Source organism: Siphateles boraxobius, unplaced genomic scaffold, assembly GCF_051911475.1.
Source record: "Siphateles boraxobius isolate OS27281-9 unplaced genomic scaffold, OSU_SipBor_1 13, whole genome shotgun sequence".
NCBI classification, from domain to species: domain Eukaryota; kingdom Metazoa; phylum Chordata; class Actinopteri; order Cypriniformes; family Leuciscidae; genus Siphateles; species Siphateles boraxobius.
The window spans coordinates 19,007,016-19,028,523 of NW_027508733.1; the positions used below are offsets into that span (position 1 = coordinate 19,007,016).

The 21,508-nt window shown below is 37.9% G+C and overlaps 2 protein-coding genes across 3 annotated transcripts; both read right to left on the minus strand.

Annotated features, from left to right (window-relative positions):
- Positions 1-475: 475 nt before the first annotated feature.
- Positions 476-16,208, minus strand: lama3 (laminin, alpha 3). Of its 2 annotated transcripts, none has more exons than XM_077226310.1 (38): positions 15,868-16,208; positions 14,223-14,336; positions 13,909-14,027; positions 13,634-13,714; positions 13,441-13,538; positions 13,215-13,256; positions 12,856-13,007; positions 12,657-12,767; positions 12,462-12,573; positions 12,188-12,349; positions 11,703-11,899; positions 11,455-11,571; positions 11,231-11,385; positions 11,009-11,150; positions 10,643-10,742; positions 10,356-10,472; positions 10,100-10,270; positions 9,804-9,955; positions 9,536-9,727; positions 9,132-9,280; positions 8,870-9,032; positions 8,514-8,641; positions 8,259-8,397; positions 8,008-8,112; positions 7,777-7,925; positions 6,900-7,014; positions 6,403-6,546; positions 6,019-6,149; positions 5,812-5,943; positions 5,592-5,730; positions 2,883-3,001; positions 2,634-2,811; positions 2,396-2,545; positions 2,142-2,304; positions 1,928-2,058; positions 1,186-1,276; positions 959-1,075; positions 476-864 (listed from the first exon to the last, which is right to left on the minus strand). In XM_077226310.1, the coding sequence occupies exons 1-38, from the start codon at positions 16,069-16,071 to the stop codon at positions 725-727; spliced, it is 5,121 nt and encodes a 1,706-aa protein (XP_077082425.1). In that variant the 5' UTR covers positions 16,072-16,208; the 3' UTR covers positions 476-724. The 2 variants fall into 2 exon arrangements, with proteins under 2 accessions (XP_077082425.1, XP_077082426.1); XM_077226311.1 differs by having other exon boundaries at positions 12,864-13,007; positions 15,868-16,148.
- A 1,299-nt stretch (positions 16,209-17,507) lies between these two features.
- LOC143735526 (chymotrypsin-like serine proteinase) lies at positions 17,508-18,622 on the minus strand. The gene is made up of 3 exons (XM_077225714.1): positions 18,522-18,622; positions 18,277-18,328; positions 17,508-17,732 (listed from the first exon to the last, which is right to left on the minus strand). Exons 1-3 carry the CDS (start codon positions 18,608-18,610, stop codon positions 17,508-17,510), a joined length of 366 nt encoding a protein of 121 aa, XP_077081829.1. The 5' UTR covers positions 18,611-18,622.
- Between the last annotated feature and the right edge of the window lie 2,886 nt (positions 18,623-21,508).

Sequence of the window (21,508 nt, forward strand, 5' to 3'; positions counted from 1 at the left end):
GTTGTACAAAATATTCTCAGATATTGGTGTTGTTGTGTCGCAGTGCTTCACATTGCCACCTAGCCGCCTGGAGTGCATACTACATCGAATTTCACACACTTTTGCGTCATCATATGCACGCGGATTTCCCCCCGATAACGCTCGTCTAAACGCAGAATAAAAAGTGATAACGCAACGCCACTTTTGCGTTTTCTCTTCAGATCGTTTCCGTGTAAACATAGCCTTAGACAGAAAGCGAAAGAGACAAAAAGAGATGAGAAAAAGAAAGCTGTATGGCCTGAATGTGGAAGAACATATATTCACATATTAATGCACCTTATGAATAAATGATGAATGTGCGTTAGACATCTCAGTCTTTCTGCCCTGAACCTCTTGGTGTAGTGCATCGAACAGAAGACGTAGGCCTACCAGCTGTGTAAATACATGTATTTACACAAGAAGCCACCCGGATGGCAAGAGCAAGCAGTCAACCAAGTTTAATATATATTTTTATTTCCATATACTTTTTAAAAAATTTAACCGTCATATAGCCTACATTGATTCTTACAATTTTCATAGTTGAGGAAATATACTAGCAAGTCCTTTCAATAAAGGCACTCAAAACAACCCCTGCATTTTGTATATTTGTGTAGCAAGTCTATTTTTAAGGTCAATTTCCAATACAATTCCCGAAATATTTTTATTTTATTCAGTGAATAAGTTCTTGTTTTGTTTCATCCTTCCATTATTCCATCGGGCACTCGCCGGTGTTTATGGGGCCGAATACACTCACATCCTCAAATGAGACAGGATTTTTATTTAGCCGTATGTTCCTCAAACACCCCACATAAGATGTCCGCATCTCCACTCCTTCTCTCACGTTCTCTGCATTAATAAGAGACAGAACTCTAAATTATTATGCACTGAAAGGCCTTTCATGCAAAAAGAGACGTTTTTTCTACATGTATGCAGGCTTTACCTGAAACGCCACCGATGTAGATTGTTTCTTGCTCTGTAGTACGTGACACAGAACGCCGTCTGACTCGTGATGTTGCTTCATCTACTCTTAGCTCGATAGTTTTCGGCCGTAAGGACACTGTAGGATACGTCATTTGAAATAAATGAAACCTCACTTACGTTTCCTGTAAAAATGGTCTTTTATAATCTACCTTGATAAGAAATAAAAGCAGTAAAGTAGTAGGCTACCTGCCACATGGTGAAATGCACCACAGAGGGGTCGTGTTGGGGTCAGTGCGGTGCCATAGCCGTGCTCTCCGTCGTTTGCTTTCACCACCACCTAATGAAGCATAATTCCACACAGATCGCATACTATATGTGATATTTAACGTAATTATAGTGTTAAAGTCCAGAAACGGGCTCAAAACATATGTTATGCAAGTACATTAACACAAATGCAAACTACAAAATCTTGATTACAGACACTCTTGAATTCTAAAGTGTCCACAAGGGGCGGTAGCGGTCATTAGCGCACCCTGGGGCTCAATCACTAATAATTGTGTGAATAATTTGTATTTTTAATACACAGGAGAAGTTCTCACAAAAAAATTCAGCCTAATTTCCAGCATGGCATATAAATATACTGTAATTTCACGTACATTAGGATTACATTTTAGTATTACATTTATTGACAAATCATGATTTGTTTTGTGAAAATGTTCGTATGCAGATTTCGTGGTATTTTTTTTTGCATACACAGGAGACCCACTTTCTTCTTCTACGGCAACATTTTGATAAGAATCTTAGTGATTGTTAGCAAGAAAGGCCCATAGTATTATTCAATTCAATTATTTACAAGAGTGTATGCATGCTAAGCATTAACATTCCACATACTTTTTAGTCTTATCTTCCTTAAAAATACTGTTTTTATCAATAATACAGAAAAAATACAATGTTTTTTTAAATACTCGTAAACTATATTTTCATTCACCTTTCCACTCTTGAGAAAAAGAGTGAGCGTCTGTCCATTGTTATTGCTTTTGTGGAAAACAAGGCCGGTTAGGTTCCTGGGTCGAATTTCAAAAGCCAAGTCATACGTAGAACTGGAGAAAAGGTACTTTTCTGCCAAACAAAAACATTTATTTAATTTCTTTAACCTATTTTTCTGTCACAATACACATTTGTATCAACATGAAGGGCCAAACCTAGGACTAAATGTGCGCCATTTCCAGCAAAATACGCCCCCTTCTCAGTCACTCCTTTAAAACAGGGCATGACCCCATGATTGACAGCTGGATCCGCAAAGAGAACCTTGGAAACCCTGAGGTCACGGATGCATCCGACTATACTCTTCTGAGGGACTCCTCCCTGTGAAAAACACATTGTGTTGCCTTATGACAAGAACACAAGACTTGCGGTTGAGCTAGAATGCTGAAATAAGGAAGTTGCACATTCGTACATATGTTTTGTGAAGCGTCTGAAGATGTCCTTGTCCCACATAGACAGGAGACTGCAGATCATGTGCGAATACTTTCAACTGCTGTCCATCGGGTGTTTGAACACCATCCACAGCTAAACGAAATTTGTGTTTCTTCACTCTGAACTTGATCTGTACACACACACAACATGAACTAAAACAAATGAACTAAAGATTTTGCAGTTATGAAAATGCCCCATCTGGGCATTTTGCTACGTACATTGTGCCAGCCACCATCACTGATCTTCTGAGAGGAAATCACTTTATCTGCCCCAACAGATAGTTTGACTTTTCCATCATCCAAATACAGCATCACAAGAGGGACACCATGTGTCCCTAAGATATGGAGTAAAAGTCCTTCAGATGATGTGGTGCGGATGTCTAGGGAGAAATGGGGCCTGTAAGACAAAGAAAGATCTCGTAAAAATGCTACAAAATGAAATATTAAAACGTAATTAAAGTAATTTACCAGTTATTGAGCTCCTCCGGATCTATTTTAAACTGCATTTGGCTGTTGGATCCAAGGTGGTAGGTGTGTTTGACAGGTTTTGTGTTTCTGCAGCCTTGTTTCCCTTTTAAAAAGCTTCCCTTTTAAAAACAACAAAACATAGACTGACAAATGACATTAAATGTCACATTTGTATTGCCAATTAAAATGTGTATTTGTTTAATGATCTCAGTGCAAAATGTTTAAAGGTTTTTCTGTTGATATTTTAAGTCAATACTGACACCTAGTGGTGTGGAGGCTGCCTTATACAACAACAAAATTTGTCACTGCCATTTAAAAATACGCTATTCGTAAGCAAGCCCATCATGATTTTTTTTTTTTACAAACGAAAGTGTTTGATAATGGGGGTGCTAAAGTCAGTGCGGTTCAACTAGTTATGTGAGGCCACCATAAGTACATACAAAAATATGTACTTTTAGAGCAATCAAACAAGCAAAACCTCTATCAAAAATGTAATTTTGTCTCACGGATGCCATTTTGAGTGCCTCTCTTATTTAAAGGCAGGGTAGGTAGAAATCCATTGATATATAAACTGTCTTTATATATCAATGCATAATTAAAATGTAAGTACTCTGGAAAAAAGAAATTATAAATATCGAGTGTCTATAGTCCTCTCAGGACTGTAATAAACACAGCTCATTATTCCATTCGGGACGAAAGAAATGATTGGCTGGGGCGACTGTCACTCTCCCTCGCTACCATGGATACCACCTCTGCTGATACAGGAGCAGCCCAAATGCGCGCACCCGTTTGAAGAGGCATGGAAGCTTGTAATAACAATCATGGCAGAGAAAGAACAGTCAAAATTCTCAGTACCTGCATATAGAGGCAGCGAAGTCAAACAAGTTAAAAAAAGGAAGACAGTATTTGAAAAGGCTATGAACAAAAAGTCTTTGGATAAATCAAGAAATCATACGAGATTCAATATCGGCGTGGCTTTCCAGCGGTGACGACAACTGAGGGATCTCAAGGGGCTGAAAAGTGACTCCATGATGGCTTTATTTCTGCTGGACCGGTAATCTTGCTGTTTTCATTTTGATGGTATTTATTTTTTCATTAAGCATGTATCACTAGCACACGTAGCTACCTAATATAGCTACCTAACGTTACGTAGCATAACTAACGTTACACTGGCTTAGCTATGACAGTGTAACTTTGGTGTCGACTGGAATAACGTTACTGTTAGGGAGCCAGGGTTGAGACGATAAATAAGCAATAGGCCTATCTGCAGTTGAAAGCTGTTTTGTTTAATTTCGCCAAATCTAACTTTAGGTTAAAAAGTTTAGGGGATCTATTTTTATACCTAGCTTTACCCTCTGCCTAAACTTTGTTCCTATGTTCTCCGTTTTTTCACGTTTGGTTTGTTGTTATATGCTCTACATATGTTTACCTATGTCTTTGTGTTGTATCTGTATGTGTTATACGATATATGTTGTGTGTGTGTTATATTATCTTGTGTCTGCAATGCAGTTGTGAGAAGGTGTTTGAGTGTATGTTACTCAGTTTATCTGTAAACAATACATTTAAAAAATGTGGTGATTTAACTGTTATGGTGATCTGCTTGTTTTTATAGTTATGAGAAAGACATCAACTAGAGATGCGCGGTTGGCAGTTATAGCCGCGGACTCCGCGGATAAACCGCGGATCGGGCCGATGACGTGAAAAAATATATTTTAATTAAATTCGGGCGGGTGGCGGGCGGTTTCTAGTCCCGCGGCTGTCATCAGCAGCGCCTTGTATCAGCGGATGGCGGGCAGGAAAATGGTCAAAACCGTTGGTGCGATGGATGGCGGACGGATGATGAGTTTTGTGATGCGGTTGCGGATGAAATAATAGCCCATCCGCGCATCTCTAATATCAACGTCCACGCCATCAAAAAGTGGATTTACAAGGCCACCACCCCCTGTTTCCACTATTGTCGCGGATTCTCTTTCTGACAGGTGAGACTTTAATGTTGTGTCGTTCAGTGAATGAATGACAGTTTGTACAACAAGTTAGTTATTTTATTACTTGTGATTCTGACATGATGTCACTACATGCACTGCGCTCCTCTCTGCTCGGCGCTGGTAAACGCGTCCGACTCTTCCAGCTGAACGAACGGCCGGGATCGAACGTTCATGTGTTTGGGGGCGTGGCTTTGGAAGGAGCCGAGAAGGGAGGGGGTGGGAGTTAATGGAATAATGAGCTGTGTCTATTGCAGTCCTGAGAGGACTACAGACACTCGATTTTTATAATTTCTTTCCCAGAGTACTTACATTTTAATTATGCATTGATATATTAAGACAGTTTAAACAAATTTGGAAAAAAGTATTTTTGGGGATTTCTACCTACCCTGCCTTTAAGTGGACCAGCTCCGTTCCTTATAATGTCTCTGGCACTAATCATTTCTTTAGGTGTAAAATTGTTTTTAAGGGTACCTATTATGCCTTGATTTTGTCTTTGGGGTCTACTAGAATAGTTTATGCTTTAATGTTTAAAAAAAACCCACTAATTTCACATATTTTACACTGCTCCTCTCTTCAATAATAACCTGTCAGTAACGTTCTGTTTAGTTCCTGTCTCTATGAAGCCCCTCCTTCTGAAAGGAGCACTGTGATTGTTCAGCTGGACCAATGTGTTGTGATTGGTCAAGTTCTTCAAGCGTGTTTGAGAAAATGTCACCCCCCTTACCAAAACTGCAAGTTTAAACCCACTACTACGCTTCTTATTGGTGTCCAGAGGGGGGCGCTCTGCTTTACAGAATCCCAAAGATACACTTCCAGTCTGATTGAATCTGCTCAAGTCGGCTGGAATGTAGCCGCTCTGTGGACTGAATCATAAGTACATTATGAGTTGCTTGTTTCTGTTATATGTCATGATAACGCAATAAGAGTAAATCATAAAATCAAACCTCCGTAAATACAAGTTCCTCAAACAGCCTTCAAATAAACCCTCCCCCAAAATAAAATGTTCTTCGAGTTCATCGAACGTGGATGACGATGGTGGATCTCCAATGTCTGTGTTGTCAACGTTTAGCTGCATCCTGATGGGAAATGTTCAACATGAAGTATTGAAAAGCATCTCTGCAAGTAAGTTCACCAAGATATTTTTTTCTTACCCCCCGCTGCTTCTGTAGGCCGTTATGTAGTGCCATTTTCCAATTTCGCATTTGTTTCTGGATGTTATTTTTTCCTTACGATCACTCATTTCGACAAAGCCGTCTTTCAAAGACAGCGAAAAGTCATTATTCTGGAGACCAAAGGAAAACATCAGTAAATCTCTTCATTATTTCTTTAATTTAAGTTGAAATTAAATGTATAATATATATTATATTTATAGTTATATTGTAAATAATTATATGAAATGTATTATATAAAAGTATAGTTAAATAAAATATAAATGTATAAAGAACTACAAAAATAAATGTTGAAATTAGAACCATCAAAAACATATAACCAACTCGCATCCCTTTATATGGAAAAACATTTCTTGATGAACTAACCTTTCCACCAGTATGTACTAAGACTGGAATATTTTCCTGGGATGTCTTAAATCCAAGTGAAACCATTGTCTCAGAGTCTGTCTCTTTATTGTTGGGTAACATTGACAAAGAACTTCCCAATTCAAAAGTAGCCTCCCGGGAATTCTGAAAACAACCAACCAGAAACAGTTCAGATGAATATTTTTATGAATGCACATACACCATCAAGTAGTGATGGAAACACTGCTTTGTGAAGTTTTTAAACCTTTCAGCTCAATTGTTTCGAACCACTGATTCGGAGCATGTACCAAACTGCCAGAGTCAAGTGATTTAACTTAAACGAGGTAAACAAGGCTTTGTTAAGAAATTAATTGTTTCAAAATTTATTGAACATTAATGTTACACCACTAGGGGTATGATGATCTCTGTCAACAGCACGTGGTGTTTATTTTGTGAAGCAATTTGTTCAGTTCAGCTTTGTTTCTCCCATCACTACTTGTCCACAAAAACTGTCTTACCAGTAAAGGATTTGGACAACCTTGGACAATTCCAACTTCCTCTGTAAAACTAGCAGTGACATCTACCTGGACGTTATTAACACACCCTCTAAGTGATGGAAGAACAATATTATATCTGGAGGGAGAAAAAAAAATATTTGGTTAGGTGAATATTGCAAGAAAATTAGGACAATTAGAAATTAAATGTGCTTAATTTTTTTATTCAAAATCTTACACCATTGATATAAACACTAATGTCGCCTTGGCTACGGCAGTTCATTGGAACGAATGTGTCAATAGAGCCGCCATCTTGAAACAGGGGAACCCCTCATCAGCGTCAATATAGGAAAAGGTCTAACGGAAATAAAATCACCATAAATCGTCATGAATGCGATTTTCTAGTTGTTTTCGTTCGTTCCAACGGTCAGAAATTTATTTATTATAGAGTCCAGAGAAATTTTAAAAAAATTACAAAATTTCACAATCTTGTAAAATGTAATCCCTTGCTGTCTGGTTTTTAGATTTCGTTCGTGTTAACATCCATACGCAGCACAAAAGTCCGGCATCATCCATGAATTTAGCGTTACCTAGCTACTTCCTATGACAAGACCCCTGTTCCAAGATGGCGGCGGTTTTGACGCATGTTTAGAACCCCAAGGCGACATCTAGTGTTTATATCTATGATCTTACACAGCTATGGTACTCCCGTTCAGGGGACAATTTTCTTTAAATCAAAAATATTATTTCTTATATGACCAATGCTCTTGACATTTTTCACAAGATTTAACTTTCATTTAACATGTTTTCCTGGTAGTTACTCTGTCCCTAACCAATAACCATAAAGATAAAAAACTGACTAAATGTACCAATAAACATAAACAAAAGAGAATATAAATACTTTTCCCGGACTGCAAATGGAACACCCCCAACGTAGGCCTCTTTGAAGAGCCCTTTGACGTATCCCAAAAAAATGTTGATGTAATCTGTGACAAGTATTGTTGTTGGTCTTTTATCATTCATAGTCAGTCTGATCTGGATGAACTTTGTCTAAACGGAGGAATATAATATAATATTATATTAAAATATAATATAATATAATAATAAATTAAGAGGTTACAGGAAAACTTACTTGGGGAAATACTTTTACTTTGGACTTTTCAAAAATTATTGTGTCATCGTTTTCTCCTCGTAAAACAATATAGCCTCCTTCCAATGTAACAAAGAAGTAAGAGTTCTGTAAACAAACAAAAAACACTTAGATTTTTTCCAAATCTTGTGATATTAAATATCCAACAATTACAATTATTGTGTAATTTTCATATCTGGATTTAAAATGCTACATTTTTATGATTTGGAAGTGTGAATCAAATCAAGGTTTACCTCGTCTCCCATGTAAAAAAGCACAGCATCTATTTGATGACTCAGAACAAAGAACTTAATAAAAGAGTTCCAGCTTGATATAGCAACCTTTCCGTAGCCTGTGCCATCAAAATAATACCCCAATGTGCTGACTTTTCCCCTAGGGACAGAATATCAGAAAAATGACTAAAAACTTTAAAGCTTTGAAGCAAAAAGCGAGAAAAAAAAGCTAAAAACCTTCTGACAACTTAAAATCATCTTAACATCATAACGTACCTTCGACACAAGTCGTTTTTTGTGATGTTGACGGCACGTTGAAAGTTGTACAAGCCCAGGATATGATCATTTAGAGTAGAAAACTCAATACAGCCCTTAAATCCTGGGTACCTAAGCTCTGCAGGCGGCTGAAAGGAAAATTCCGAATTCATCCGTTATTTAATTGTTATTTTTGGATATTTTGACAAAAATATAGGGGGAAAAAACAGAATAGAAATGTTGCCGATTTCAAACTGCACGAGCATGTGTATTCGTTATTTATTTGTTAACATTTAAAGCACTGAAAAGCATTCATCTCAAAATCTCTAAGGAGAAAGCCATTAGCCCATTGTTAACACTTTTGCTGACTTATTTACCGTAAAATTGCTTGGGTATCCACCCACGTATAAAACGACCTCATTGGGATCCAGATCGAGCAATCCATTCATGATTCCAGGCCGATTAATCATGGCCGGCAGTTCTTTGGGTTCAGTTGATGTGAAAGTCTGTGTGTATATGACCTGTGCGTCTTGATAAACTCTGATTTGGGAACAAAGGAAATTAAAAGATGAACAAATGGTTTTCAGGAATGAAAATGTATGCAATTTGCGAAGCTCTACTGTGATAAATGATGTTTACCTGCGGAAATCCACCCTATCCATAAAGGCTTTGTCATTGCTGGACTTGGTGATTTCGCTGGTCTCTATCTCATGAATATAGCCGCCCAGTTTGTAGACACAAAATAGGACACCATTCCTCACAACCAGGCCAATGAAATCTTTGACTGTCTATTGGTCCGGAGAGTAACAAATAAAAAGATGCCCTATGACACACCTTGAATATCAATATAAAATGCACACATTATTACAATTCCGGCTGATATTGATAAGCCAAGTTTTTTTTTTCATGTTATGGCCGATAACCGATAATTGGCCGATATTAAATAAAATGTCCAAAAAAACAATTTTAAAAGTTAAAAATAAATTTAGCGAATAATAAATAAATGAGCATGAAACCTAATAAGTAACGAAAGGTCTTCTCACATGTTTATTTCCAAGGTAAAGAACAAACTGGTCATCTTCATCATTCAGCTGGCGTCTACGCCTTCCGTCGCCTCGAGATTTGGGTTGGTGCAGCGTAAGATTAAGAACTGTGAAGGCTCGGAAGTCTTCCAGGTCTTTAGGAGGTCGAAGTTCAATGTGAGCATCACCGGAGAACAAGATCGGCCCCCTGATCTAGGAACATAGGAGAGAGGCAAGAGGATAAACATCTGGAGGTGGTTGGAGGATCTCTTCTCCCATGAGCACTCACTCTGTTGGCCGCGTCTCTGGTCTGTTCGATCAAGTCTTTGATTCTCTGGATACTGCTGGATATGTTGGCTGAATCAGACATCTGCTCACTTTGGTTCTCCACTTTGTGCAGTTTGTCAATTAGTGAAGGGAAAGATTGATCCAATTGTGTTACTGTAAAGAAGATAATTCAGTGATGCTCCGCAGAATTAAAGTTACGTAAACGCTTAGGCTTTCTATCCAGATATCTTTGAACTGAATAGTACCGAATAATGTTCATTAGATCAACTCAAGGAAAGAAGAGCTGAGAAGACTCACATGTTTTATTGACACCATCGAGTAAGTCGTCCAGGTTTGAATCTTGAGGGGAAAGGTTAATTTTGTTCAGTTTTTCGCTGATGTTCTGCATTCTGGTTATTGCATCACTTGCTGTGGCGTTCACATCCGAAGCCCCTTCTTTGGCCTGGATGATGAGATCTCCAATATCATCTAAAAAAAAATGAAACCGCCAAAGTGTTAATCTGACAAGATTATTTATTGTGGGAAAATGATTGAGCAAAATGGAGTTTCTGACCTCTTTTGATGTTGTTCATCTTCTCCAACACATCTCGCATGACTTGCTTCAGCTCGTTCTGTTTGTTTTTGGCCTGTTGGATCAGGTTCTTGTAAGTTTCACATTTCTCTGTGACATCTGTAGATGAAAGTTTTGTTACTACACATCACAACATGTCCATGAAAAAAACATTAAATCATATGATTAAGACTGTGCTATTCTTAAAAGTTAATCTCGTTTGGTTGATATCATTCCTGGATGCTATTTTATGGTTTATTGTAGTTGCATTAAAAAGTTCAAATGGCAACCTTCTAGCAGTTTCTTCGCTTCCTTGGATTTCACCAGAAGAGTATTTGCATCATTTTTCAGATCCTTGGCTATATTTTGTAGATCTTGTCCATGCACATCCTGGGGAATGAAATTAATAGAACAATGTTTGATTCTAGAACAATGAAATATTCCTGTCCTTTTATGATGGTTATAAGTGGAGCGCAACCAAGAATGCAAAATATATCTGTATAATATCGGTTATTATAGGACGATATTTTTAGAATTTTTTAGTATTTTATATTTATTGTTCATACTCATTACATTTACCATCATCTGATGCTCACTTTTACATTTAGTTTATTTAGACAAAATATCCACATTTTTAAATTTATCATCAGACATACTTTAAAAGCCTGGTCTGCCGCTTCTTTGGCACGTTTGGCGGCAGCTTCCGCCTCCTTTATGGCATCAGTGATGTCTGAGAATGCTCTGATGGCTTCAATTGCTTTCTGAACAGCGGTTGAGTTGGTGATGCTCACTATGACCCTACGAGACACGTGTAATCATTAAAACTTCATTAGAAACAAAAGTAAGGTTTCGGAATGTTTGGAGGACTCATGATGTACATTTGAAAGTCCATAGCCAGCTTCATAAGTTCCTGCGCGTGCTCCTCAGCCCGTCTCACAATTCCCTGCTTAGCAGTTGCTTTAGAGAGTAGCTCGAGTTTTGCATCTAGATCGGTTTTTGCTCCGTCAATCAAAGCTGCAAGATGAGACATTTCCTGGCAGAGAACAAAATGTAAGTATCCAAACAGGTGAATGTTTCACAAAAGAATTTAATTATTTGTCACCTCTGTTAGGTCATCCATCATTTCCTGAAGATCCCTTGTCTCTTTTAGTGTCCTTTTTGTCATGTTCACATTGGCTAGGATATTTCCTTGATTTTTACTCAATACTTTCAACTGCTTCTGTTAAACAAACAATCGATGGAAGTGTTTAATGACATATGTGAACAAATGCAGATCTTATATTACAGTGGTTCTCAAAATCACTGTTTTACATTATTGAGAACATTCGCCACCTATTATTAGCTTATTACCAAAACACTTTTCAGCTGTTCCTCGTTGAGTTTATTCACACCATTAGACTTGATCACATCAAGCTGTGCGTCTATAAGAGCCTCTTGTATATCTCGAAGATCTTCCATCCAATCCATGAGATTCTGTCCAATACCATCAGCTACAGCCAAGGAGCCATTTAGAGGAATCATCAGTTCATTCAAGATGAGGTTGAGTACTGTGAGAGAAACAAGCATGCTTTCAGACCCAAAAGAGCTTTCTCACTACTTGGCCACTATCGCACAGTCCTAAATCAGGGGTGTCCATTCCTGCTCCTAGAGGACAACTGTCCTGCAGAGTTTAACACCAGCCCCAATTAAACATACCTGAACCATCTAATTAAGGTCTTCCTTATTAGCAAAAAAATCCAGGCAAGTTGGAGCTAAACTCTGCAGGAACGTTGGCCCACCAGGAGCAGCAGTGGACTCCTGTCCTAACAGGTGTAATTCGTAAGTGATTGACCCACGTGTTAGTGCTTTTCTGAGCTCCTGGTTAGCCAGCTCTCTCTTAACCTTGCAGCTCTGTCTTCGCATCTTCTCCAACATCCATCGGGCTTCTTTTAACATCCTGATGGCCTCCTCTGTGTTCCCACCTGTGTGGTTTGATTGCTTCAACTCGTCCAAGAACTCTACGTGGGTCAAGAATTAAAAGTGCATCTGGTGACCTTCCAGCAACTTGGAAGAAGACATTTAAAAAAATAAATTGGCTATGAAAAGCTTAGCTGGATCTAGTGGGTTCACCTTGTATCTTTGGTAAGAGGTTCACGGTCTCAGATCGTAGGTTGTCGCCCCTTTGATAGGTTTTGTCCAAAGTCTTTAGCAACTGAACTGCAGTACAGGACATCTCAATTGCCTGTAGAAACAAACACAAGTTGTAATTGGTTGGATGGAGGTCATAAAGATAAACCACCATAAACAAAGTAGCCGTAACAGTACCTTGTCATTGAGTACAGTTAGGTCATCTTTGACACTTTTGAGATCAGATTCAAGCTCCAAAATCTTTGGTTGCAATGCGAAGACAGATTTAGTATACTTGTGGACCAATACCTAAAGCAGGGGAAATGGGTTTCAAAAAACGATGTGTGAAATTACATTAGCATTCCAAAGTCTTGATGTAGGAAATTGTTGTAGGGACCTTTGTACCAGCAATGGCATCTTCAAGTTTGTCCAGCTCCGTGTATGAAGTAACATTCCGTCTGAATGACTCAAGTTGATTCTTCAGTGTGGAGAACTCATTATCACTTGCTCCAAGATCACCCATTAACTTTATGACACAGATATCACACTCTAACAGGAAAAACGTGGAGTTAGTCAATCCTAATCAATCCACATCTCAGTCATGCATTGCCTCATCTGCATATGAATCAATAAATATCACATGATCATTGGAATATAAAAATTGTAAAGAAGCTCCATGTAGGCCTATAGGCCCAAAATATTATTAAAATTCTTTTTAAGTAATTTGTAAGAAACTTAAGAATTGTGAGCGCAAACCGTAGCAGTCGCCAGTGTGTGGGTCATCAGCCTCATAACAATCTATGAGAACAAAGAAAACAAATGTTTTCACTATAATATGAATGTAATTTTTAGGGTTTTAAAAATATGCTTAACACTTTTTTAGATTTTTTTTTATTCAAGCAGCCTAAACTTTTATTATATTATTATTGCTATTTTTATATTATTATTACAATTAATATGTAAATCATGAGAGCCTACTTACCGCCTGTTTGCGGGTCACATACATAACCGTGGTCACAGTCACATGGCTGACAGTTACCGCTTTCTACTAAAGGGCTGCCGTAATATCCAAGCGCACACCTAAAATATGAAGTAGGCTAAATGAGAAACTATTTCTTCAAAAACATTCATGCACAATTTTTTGCATATTTACATATTTTAGAAACAATACACACCTTTCACATCGAACCCCAGAGTAACCAGGTTTGCACAAACATTCAAACTGATCTCCAACCCGGAGACATCCAATCGCAAAACTGCGCAAACAAATGAATAAACAGTTATTATACATTAAAAATATATATATATATATTTTTAAAATTAGCAATACAAATAATTACAATAAACAATAATAATATAAATATATTAAACAATCAATAAAATTATATTAACAAAGCAAACTTAGAGGATGTATGTAGGATGGTATTTTTATGATTCTATGACATTGCACCTGTTCGATGGGTCTGTTAAGGGGCACGGACACATACGACAGGTTCTCAGAGAGGCGCTGCCATAGTAACCCTCCATACAACGCTCGCAGTGGTCGCCTGCTGTATTGAACTGGCAGTTCTGAAAAAAAAGCATCAATTCAATGTAACACAGCAAAAGAAGCATTGAGTACACAACTATAAATTTGAAATGCATTACTCATAAAAGCTGACCTTATTGATGTTATTATGTTAGGGTTGACTTATCACAAATAGGGGCTCAATGAGGGGTTTTAAAATTAAAAAAATATTAATGAAATAAAAGATGAAGTCATACCAGACATTTTCCAGTATGTGGTTCGCAGTCATAGGAGAGGCCATTGCAGTTGCAAGGTACACACCGTCCCTTATGCGGTCCACTTCTCTCCCTGTAATAACCACGATCACAGTCCTGTAATGGAGCAAATGCATTGCAGAGGACAAGGTCATCATATGAGATCCAGGCATGATGTGTGGACATTTTGGAAAACCCTACAAAGGTACAGGCATTATTTTGGTCAAAAACACTAACTATGGTAAAAACATTAGTATAATATTTAATTACAACCCTGTTCCGGGTGACCAAAAAAGAGGAAGTCAAGGCACTGAAATATTTCTAAGAACAGTGAATCACAGTGGAGTTGTTTATTTCATTGTCTCTATGTGTGGCTGTTGTACAAATCAGAGCTGCATGGGAATCTGAACTAGGTATGGTATACAAATTTGACATTGCCAAAAAGACAGATAGCAACCCCCCGGGAGATCCAGATTAATGTCTTCCCTTTATACAGTGTGTAGTTTTCGATTGTTTATTTTGGCTGCATGCCAGTGTGTTCATGCCAAATCTTTTATCTGACATATATGCTACTTTAAAAAAAACATGCTTAAACCTGCTTGGTCGGGGGGTCCGATTCCTAAAAATTTTAAATTAGTTTGGGGCTCGGGGCCATGGAAGATTGTTTCTGCCACGGTATTAAATAATTTAAAAGATAGTTGTGACTTTTTATCTTACAATACCAGTTTATATCGCAATTATGAATTTATTTCTCGAAATTGCGAATTAACAGTATCCTGCAATTCTAACTTTAGAACTCCAAATTGCGAGTTTAATTAATTCATAATTCTGACGTTTTTTCTCAAAATATCCAGTTTATAGCCTATCTCGCAATTCTGACTGTATAACTCTTAATTTCAATTTTTAAAAAAAGTCATAGTAGCCTAATTGTGAGTTAAAAGTTAACAATTGTATTCAGTGGCCGAAACAAACTTCCATGCAGGACTGCAACTCTCACGCTTTCAGAGAAAGAAATATATCCATGTATATATCCAAATGAATCGATACTGAATTGTGATCCAATTGCACCTTTGTTGACACCGCAGTTTAATCGACGATTCGACACATGAATGAACACAAAAATGATTCAGTGGTTCTCTTACCTCATCACGCGGTCCATATGCAGACCTTTTTACAGTCTATGATGTAGACACATATTTTTGTATTATACTTTGCATATAAAAAAAGTGTAACATAGCCTACCGGTAAGTGTTTATTTTTAAATTCACATCGCGTTGGACGAGAATTCGATTAGAACTACAAACACGAATAAAACGTCTTATAAAACTCCAAGCATTGTGGATGTGCAAGTCCTACGTTTAATTAGAGGTTTAGATAAAGGGGTTTGAGTGATTAAAAGTATCTGACCTAACTAAAATATATTTATTCAATGTTATCCGCATTAGATTTAATCTGCAACAACATTGTGAACTTTTGTAATGATACTTTGGTCTTTTCACTGTTGAAATACACATATTAAATCAGCCAATAAGCTTGCTAGTTGGTAAGATGGTTTTAGCACATGAAAAGTAGGCTACCCCCTGCTAAGCAAAGACCATTTGAGAGTTTTTACCCTTTTTTGTACGTTTTTTAATAGGTAACATCTTACCTTAATGTGTGTGGAATCACAATACTTTCTGAAAATATGCCTCCATGATTCCTGATTGTTGTTGTTTTTGTCCTGGATATCATTGTCCCACCAGAATGTTGTAGGACGTCCCAGCTCATCAGCAGATACCCAGAGATCCAGAGAAAAGAGCACCAGTACTCCAGTCCACATAATTTGGACTCCCAAGAATAAGAACTTAGCCATTTATAAATGTACATCCCATGCATGTACTGCAAGACTACAACTCTATACTCTCTTTGACAACGTGCGCTCTTTACTCTTGGCAAAGTTCAAAAATCCCTTTTCTTCCTGTTTGTCTCTCCAGGTGCGTGATAGCTGTGTGTACAGAGGAGAGGTAGGGCAGTGATTTTTACACACCTGCTGGCACCACCAATAGGCAAGTCAAAGAATATCTGTGACCTCAAGGAACTTCATAAATTATTAACTTTTTATGTTTCAGCCCTAACAATGTCTACTTTTTAACATGTGTTTATTTTATTTATGATAAAAACAATTAGATGTTAGTTAAATCATTACAAATAGAATAATTGTATTGATCATTCTAAATTATAATAGAATTATTATATTTGCAGCATTTTTAATTTTTATGATACATTTTAGCAATTACTATTTGTTGTAATATTTGACTTTTTTTTTAAATGGTCAAAACAGCAACTTAAAATATATATATTTTTTAATCAATGTTATTAATATTTATTTTAATTTAACATCCTCACAATTCTTTTACATTTAATCTTTTAATCTGTCATGTATGAAACGCACTGATTAATATGGTTACGCAACACTGCACAACAATAGCAACAAACCTGTTGTTGACAGTGCAGGTTAATCGACACACTTAACTAGACATAACATATAAGCATATGACCTTGTCTCCATAGTAGCCTATTGTGAGAACCTCAAAACACACCTGGGACTCAGTAGGAGAGGTTGTGTTAAAAAATCTTGACAAAACACACCTTAAGATGGGCTGAAAACATGATCTGTGGCAAGAATAAAGTTCAGCTCTGTATGTAGTTGTACTAGTGCCCTAAATGAACTGATTTCTGACACAAATTTAGGACTTCACAAGTCTTTATTGGAAAATGTCTCACACGATGGGATAAAGAGCATAGCTGACCATTGCGTATCATTCTCATGTAGCCTCCTTCTCCCCATCCTGTACCCCAACTGATAAAAAAAGGAAAAGACGAGGTCACACACCTAGAATTGAGTGGAATTACCATGATTTTTTTTTTACATGTACCCTGAAACAGGGTATTCTATGAAGCAACTTTTTGTTACCGTAATCTACACTAAAGGTGCACAACATTTAAATAGGTGTGTTTGGTTTGTTGTGTTGTGTTGCTAGCAGTGTACATGAGGTGTTGATGTACACATAAACCTAAATGATGGGCGTTCTCTTACCTGTTTTTGATTAGTTAAATTCCAGCTTTTTTAAGAAAAAAGTTTTTTCATTTTTAATTCTAGTATTGACTTAGAACCACTGAACTACAGCATGGATGCTTAGGCTAGTATAAACATTTTAGACAAAGGAAAATGCATTTTAGACTTTTATTTTAAATAGCACATTTAATGTTACACATTTGCTGACTGTTGTAGTAGTAAAACATGGATAATTACATTTTATTGAACTTAATGACTGTTAAGTCCTGCTCTTCCAGCTTGCCCTTACTTGTTTCATTTTTCCACAGAGGATGGGAGTTCATTACATGATGAATCCATGGAAGGTATTGGGAAATGTCAGTGTATCTTGTGCAGTAGTCTCCATTTGAGTCCTGTTTGAAATAAGATACAATTCCCTGTGCAAAATCTCCACAAACAAGTGGACTCCCAGAGGCTCCCTGTGAATGATATCATTTGATTACTAGTATATCCAGAATGCACTAACAATAGATACAAATTTGTAAGTGTCACTTTGAAATACCATTGCAGGTCTAGGTGTTCCCTTGCTGCTGCATAGAGTGTCGGGTGTCTCACAGTTTTTAGAGTATAAAAGAGTTACATTTGTTTCTTCGAGAACATTTGATGCATGCAAACCCCAAACCATAACCATGCAATCCTTTGAGATGTTTTCACTGCCATTTTTTGGCAAGTTGATGGTACACACGGCTTTGTTCAAATGTGTCAGTGTTTTAAGCTGAAAGGAAAGGTGAAAAGTTCATTTCTTTCTATGTTTTTCCCCATGAATTTTAAAGAATGCATTCAATACAAGTGATAGGTTTTGCCAAATTATATTCTGTGAACATCAACTATTTCCTATTACGAAAGGCTATTTTTTTCCAGGCATCAAATGGTTCAATGTTATATATTACCATCAAAAGCATGATGTCATGACCTGGTGCATTGCCCATTGAATTGTGGATGTGGAATTGGAACTACAGCTACACTGTCAGGTAAAAGGTTGGTGTCATTGACGCCCGAATACACCTTAAGATGGCTAAAGATGACAAAAAAAGAGATAGAGGCCAGATTTACAAATATATATATATATATATATTAACAATGAAAAAAATATTACCGCCACTTTTTTGTCACCTTTTTTGTGTGTTTTTTCCCATACAATTGTGGATTTTGAGTCAATTTGTATACCCTTTTTTAATAAATATCCAAAATACGGTAATTTAACCAACCTTGTTTTACAGTGTGCGCCTGTCATCACAAAATCCTCTCTTACCAAAAAACCACCACATATTTCTTTTTTGTCACGAATGTAGATCATGTAGGGTCGACTTTGAGGCAACAAATTGACAACAATACCATCTTGCACGCCGGAAAAACCAGAAAGAGTTTAGTTCTAAACAAGTTAACAGCAACAACCTTTAGTAATTACAGATTAGATGTGAACACCTGGAGTGCAGCAGTAGCAGACTAGTTATATGTCAAAGGATACTTATTGTTGACAGCTCAGTCACACTCCGTATGCACCACAGAAATGTTGTCTTCTGCTTTTATACAGAGCACGGAAATGGTTGAGCACCCACGGAAAAATACTAGATATTCTCCATTGGTTTTAACCAATAAAAAATCTATTGCAGCTTTCAGTCACGATTATCTTCACGCCTTTATTTCATGAGATTTTTGAGTTGTCTTTTTTGCCATGTTGATATTGTCCTAACCACTCTATGCAGATCAGTTTCCCTTATGTAACAGCATTTAAGCTTGTTATGACCACAGATCAGTGGTTATCATCAGCTCTCGCTGTTTCACAACCCATACTTTGGTGATAATATCAGTAACTACACACTATCAGTTTTAAAAGTTGTGAGAAATTTCAGTATCTGTAATTTGAGAAACGTCTGGTACGTTGTGAATTTCTTTAGAAATCAAGTCTCTGTTGACATGCTAGCATCAACCAAACTGCGCATTTGTAATGTGAATCTTCCCTTTCTTTATATTCCAAAGGTACTCTTTTGAGATCTTGAGACTGTGGAAGCCATCGGAGTTCACTAAACGTCTTGAGCATGTGTGAATGCTTTATGCACTGAATGTTCTTGGTGTTTCCTTGTTGCTCAAGAAGGGTTGCTGCACACTTTTTTAAAGTCTAATTTAAGGCTTTTTAAGACCTTTTTAAGCCCTGAAGAAATCAAAATTAATTCCGTACATTAGGGGTGTGCAATATTGACAAAAATATTTTCAAAGTTTTCTTGATGATAATTAGATGATATTTTACTGATTGTGTTTTTGTACTGGTACCATTTAGGCCTGTTTGTTGACAGCAGACTCACGAAGATATTCATATTTTTCATATTCAATGCAGTGGTCAGTTCACAGTAGTGACAGAAATTAACATTTTTATTAAGGGGCAATATTTCCCACCTTAAATTGATTTCCAGGGGCATTTTCACCTATAAATGGACATTTTTTTCTAAACTTATTTAGGGGTTGCCTATATGCATCACCTTTTATGTCAAATTCTAACATTCCAATTAATTCTATTAGAATACACAAAATCCATTTTGTAGTGCAGAGGTGACACAGAAGCAGCATCAGAACTGGCATTAATTTATTTACAATCCATATACAATTGCATAAATAAATCTATGAGATTATTTTTTTATTCAATATTTAATTATTTCTAATTTTAACTCTTTAATTAAAGGGCAGGCCTACTTTAAATATGAAACTAAAATGTTTATTATATAAATGTACATAATGTTTATTTTAGGTTTCATACATTTAAATACACAAAAGTAGCTACTAGCAAAAAAATGATTTGGGGGGACGCTAGGTAGGCCCCCACCAATATTTTATCGAACTCCTTTCAGGGTTTTCCTGCATGGAATTACGAGGCAGCCGCCTCCGGCTCTCAACAAAACTCGGCCTGTGGCCATTAAGTTTGCCGATAGTGCTGCGCGGGTCGGGCGAGACAAATAATAATAAAAATTAGACTATATTCAAATGAATCGAGGATGGATGACAGATAAATCATTATAATGTGTTGATTTTAATAAAGACACGGAACTCTTATCATGGTAAAACGAAATGAGCGTCACTCTTTTACTTTCGTTTTCAACAACGTAATTCTCTTAGAGAAAATCAATAAAGGAAACATATCAGGGCATTTACTAGAGTTGTAATTTTTCAATGTAAATTATTTAATTTGGAGCATAGGCTACATAAAATTAGAGGGAAAAATGCCCTATTTTAAAGGTAAAAAATGTATTCTGATAAGAGTGTTTGCCAACAGTGATGTAATGAAACATTGACAATTTTACTTTGAAGGGAGTAAAAAGCCTCTGTTTAGGATATTTGTAACGTAGTGCTTTAGAAATAGCGATGAGGCTGGATCCAGACGCAGTGTGGCTTTATTAACAAACTTAGACAGGAACAGGATTCAAAGACTCAGAAACAGGACTCAAGGATACAGAAATAACCAACGTTAACATCTATCATACATTCAACAACTCACAAAGACAGGGCAGGAACATAGGGCTTAAATAATCAGGGACAAACGAGCTAACAGGATAACAAGGGGGCGTGGGAAAATCAGAAACACCTGGGAAAACTAATGAACAAGACAGGGAACCAAAGAACATGACAGGACACAAACCCACATCGTGACATAACCCCCCCCTTAAGGGCGGCTCCTGAAGCCCAAAAAAACAAACAAAAGTCCAGGAGGGTGGTCTTGGGGGAGGGATGGGGGGCCAGGCCCATGCAGGGGAACGGTACCTGGACCTAGGCAAGGCGGGCCTGGGCCGCAGAGCGTGGGCGGACCAGACTGGGCCGAAGGCCAGGGCGGAGCAGGACGAGGCGAAGGCCAGGGCGGAGCAGGACGAGGCGAAGGCCAGGGCGGAGCAGGACGTGATGGCGGCCATGGAGGTGAAGCCCCTGCAGACGACCATGGCGGCGCAGCCCTCATGGTCTCCTCACTGGACCCTTGGCCCCCCCCCAAAAAATACTTGGGGAAATCCACGGGTTCAGGAAAGCCCTCCCGGAGCTTGAAGGGCGCAGGCAGGGCGAGGCGCAGAGGCGGGGCCGGCAGGGCGAGGCGCAGAGGCGGGGCCGGCAGGGCGAGGCGCAGAGGCGGGGCCGGCAGGGCGAGGCGCAGAGGCGGGGCCGGCAGGGCGAGGCGCAGAGGCGGGGCCGGCAGGGCGAGGCGCAGAGGCGGGGCCGG

What these genes read in the sequence shown, in the direction of transcription:
- lama3 (XM_077226310.1), bottom strand. Translation starts at nt 16,071, where the DNA reads ATGGCTAAGTTCTTATTCTTGGGAGTCCAAATTATGTGGACTGGAGTA. An exon ending in CGGCAGACCAGGCTTTTAAA is followed by an intron (nt 10,743 to 11,008) that starts GTATGTCTGATG and finishes TTCATTCCCCAG; the next exon opens with GATGTGCATGGACAAGATCT. An exon ending in AAAAACGACTTGTGTCGAAG is followed by an intron (nt 8,398 to 8,513) that starts GTACGTTATGAT and finishes TTCTGTCCCTAG; the next exon opens with GGGAAAAGTCAGCACATTGG.
- LOC143735526 (XM_077225714.1), bottom strand. Translation starts at nt 18,610, where the DNA reads ATGATCTACATTCGTGACAAAAAAGAAATATGTGGTGGTTTTTTGGTA. An exon ending in GGCGCACACTGTAAAACAAG is followed by an intron (nt 18,329 to 18,521) that starts GTTGGTTAAATT and finishes TGTCATCTTTAG; the next exon opens with CCATCTTAAGGTGTATTCGG. An exon ending in CCAACCTTTTACCTGACAGT is followed by an intron (nt 17,733 to 18,276) that starts GTAGCTGTAGTT and finishes TATCATTCACAG; the next exon opens with GGAGCCTCTGGGAGTCCACT.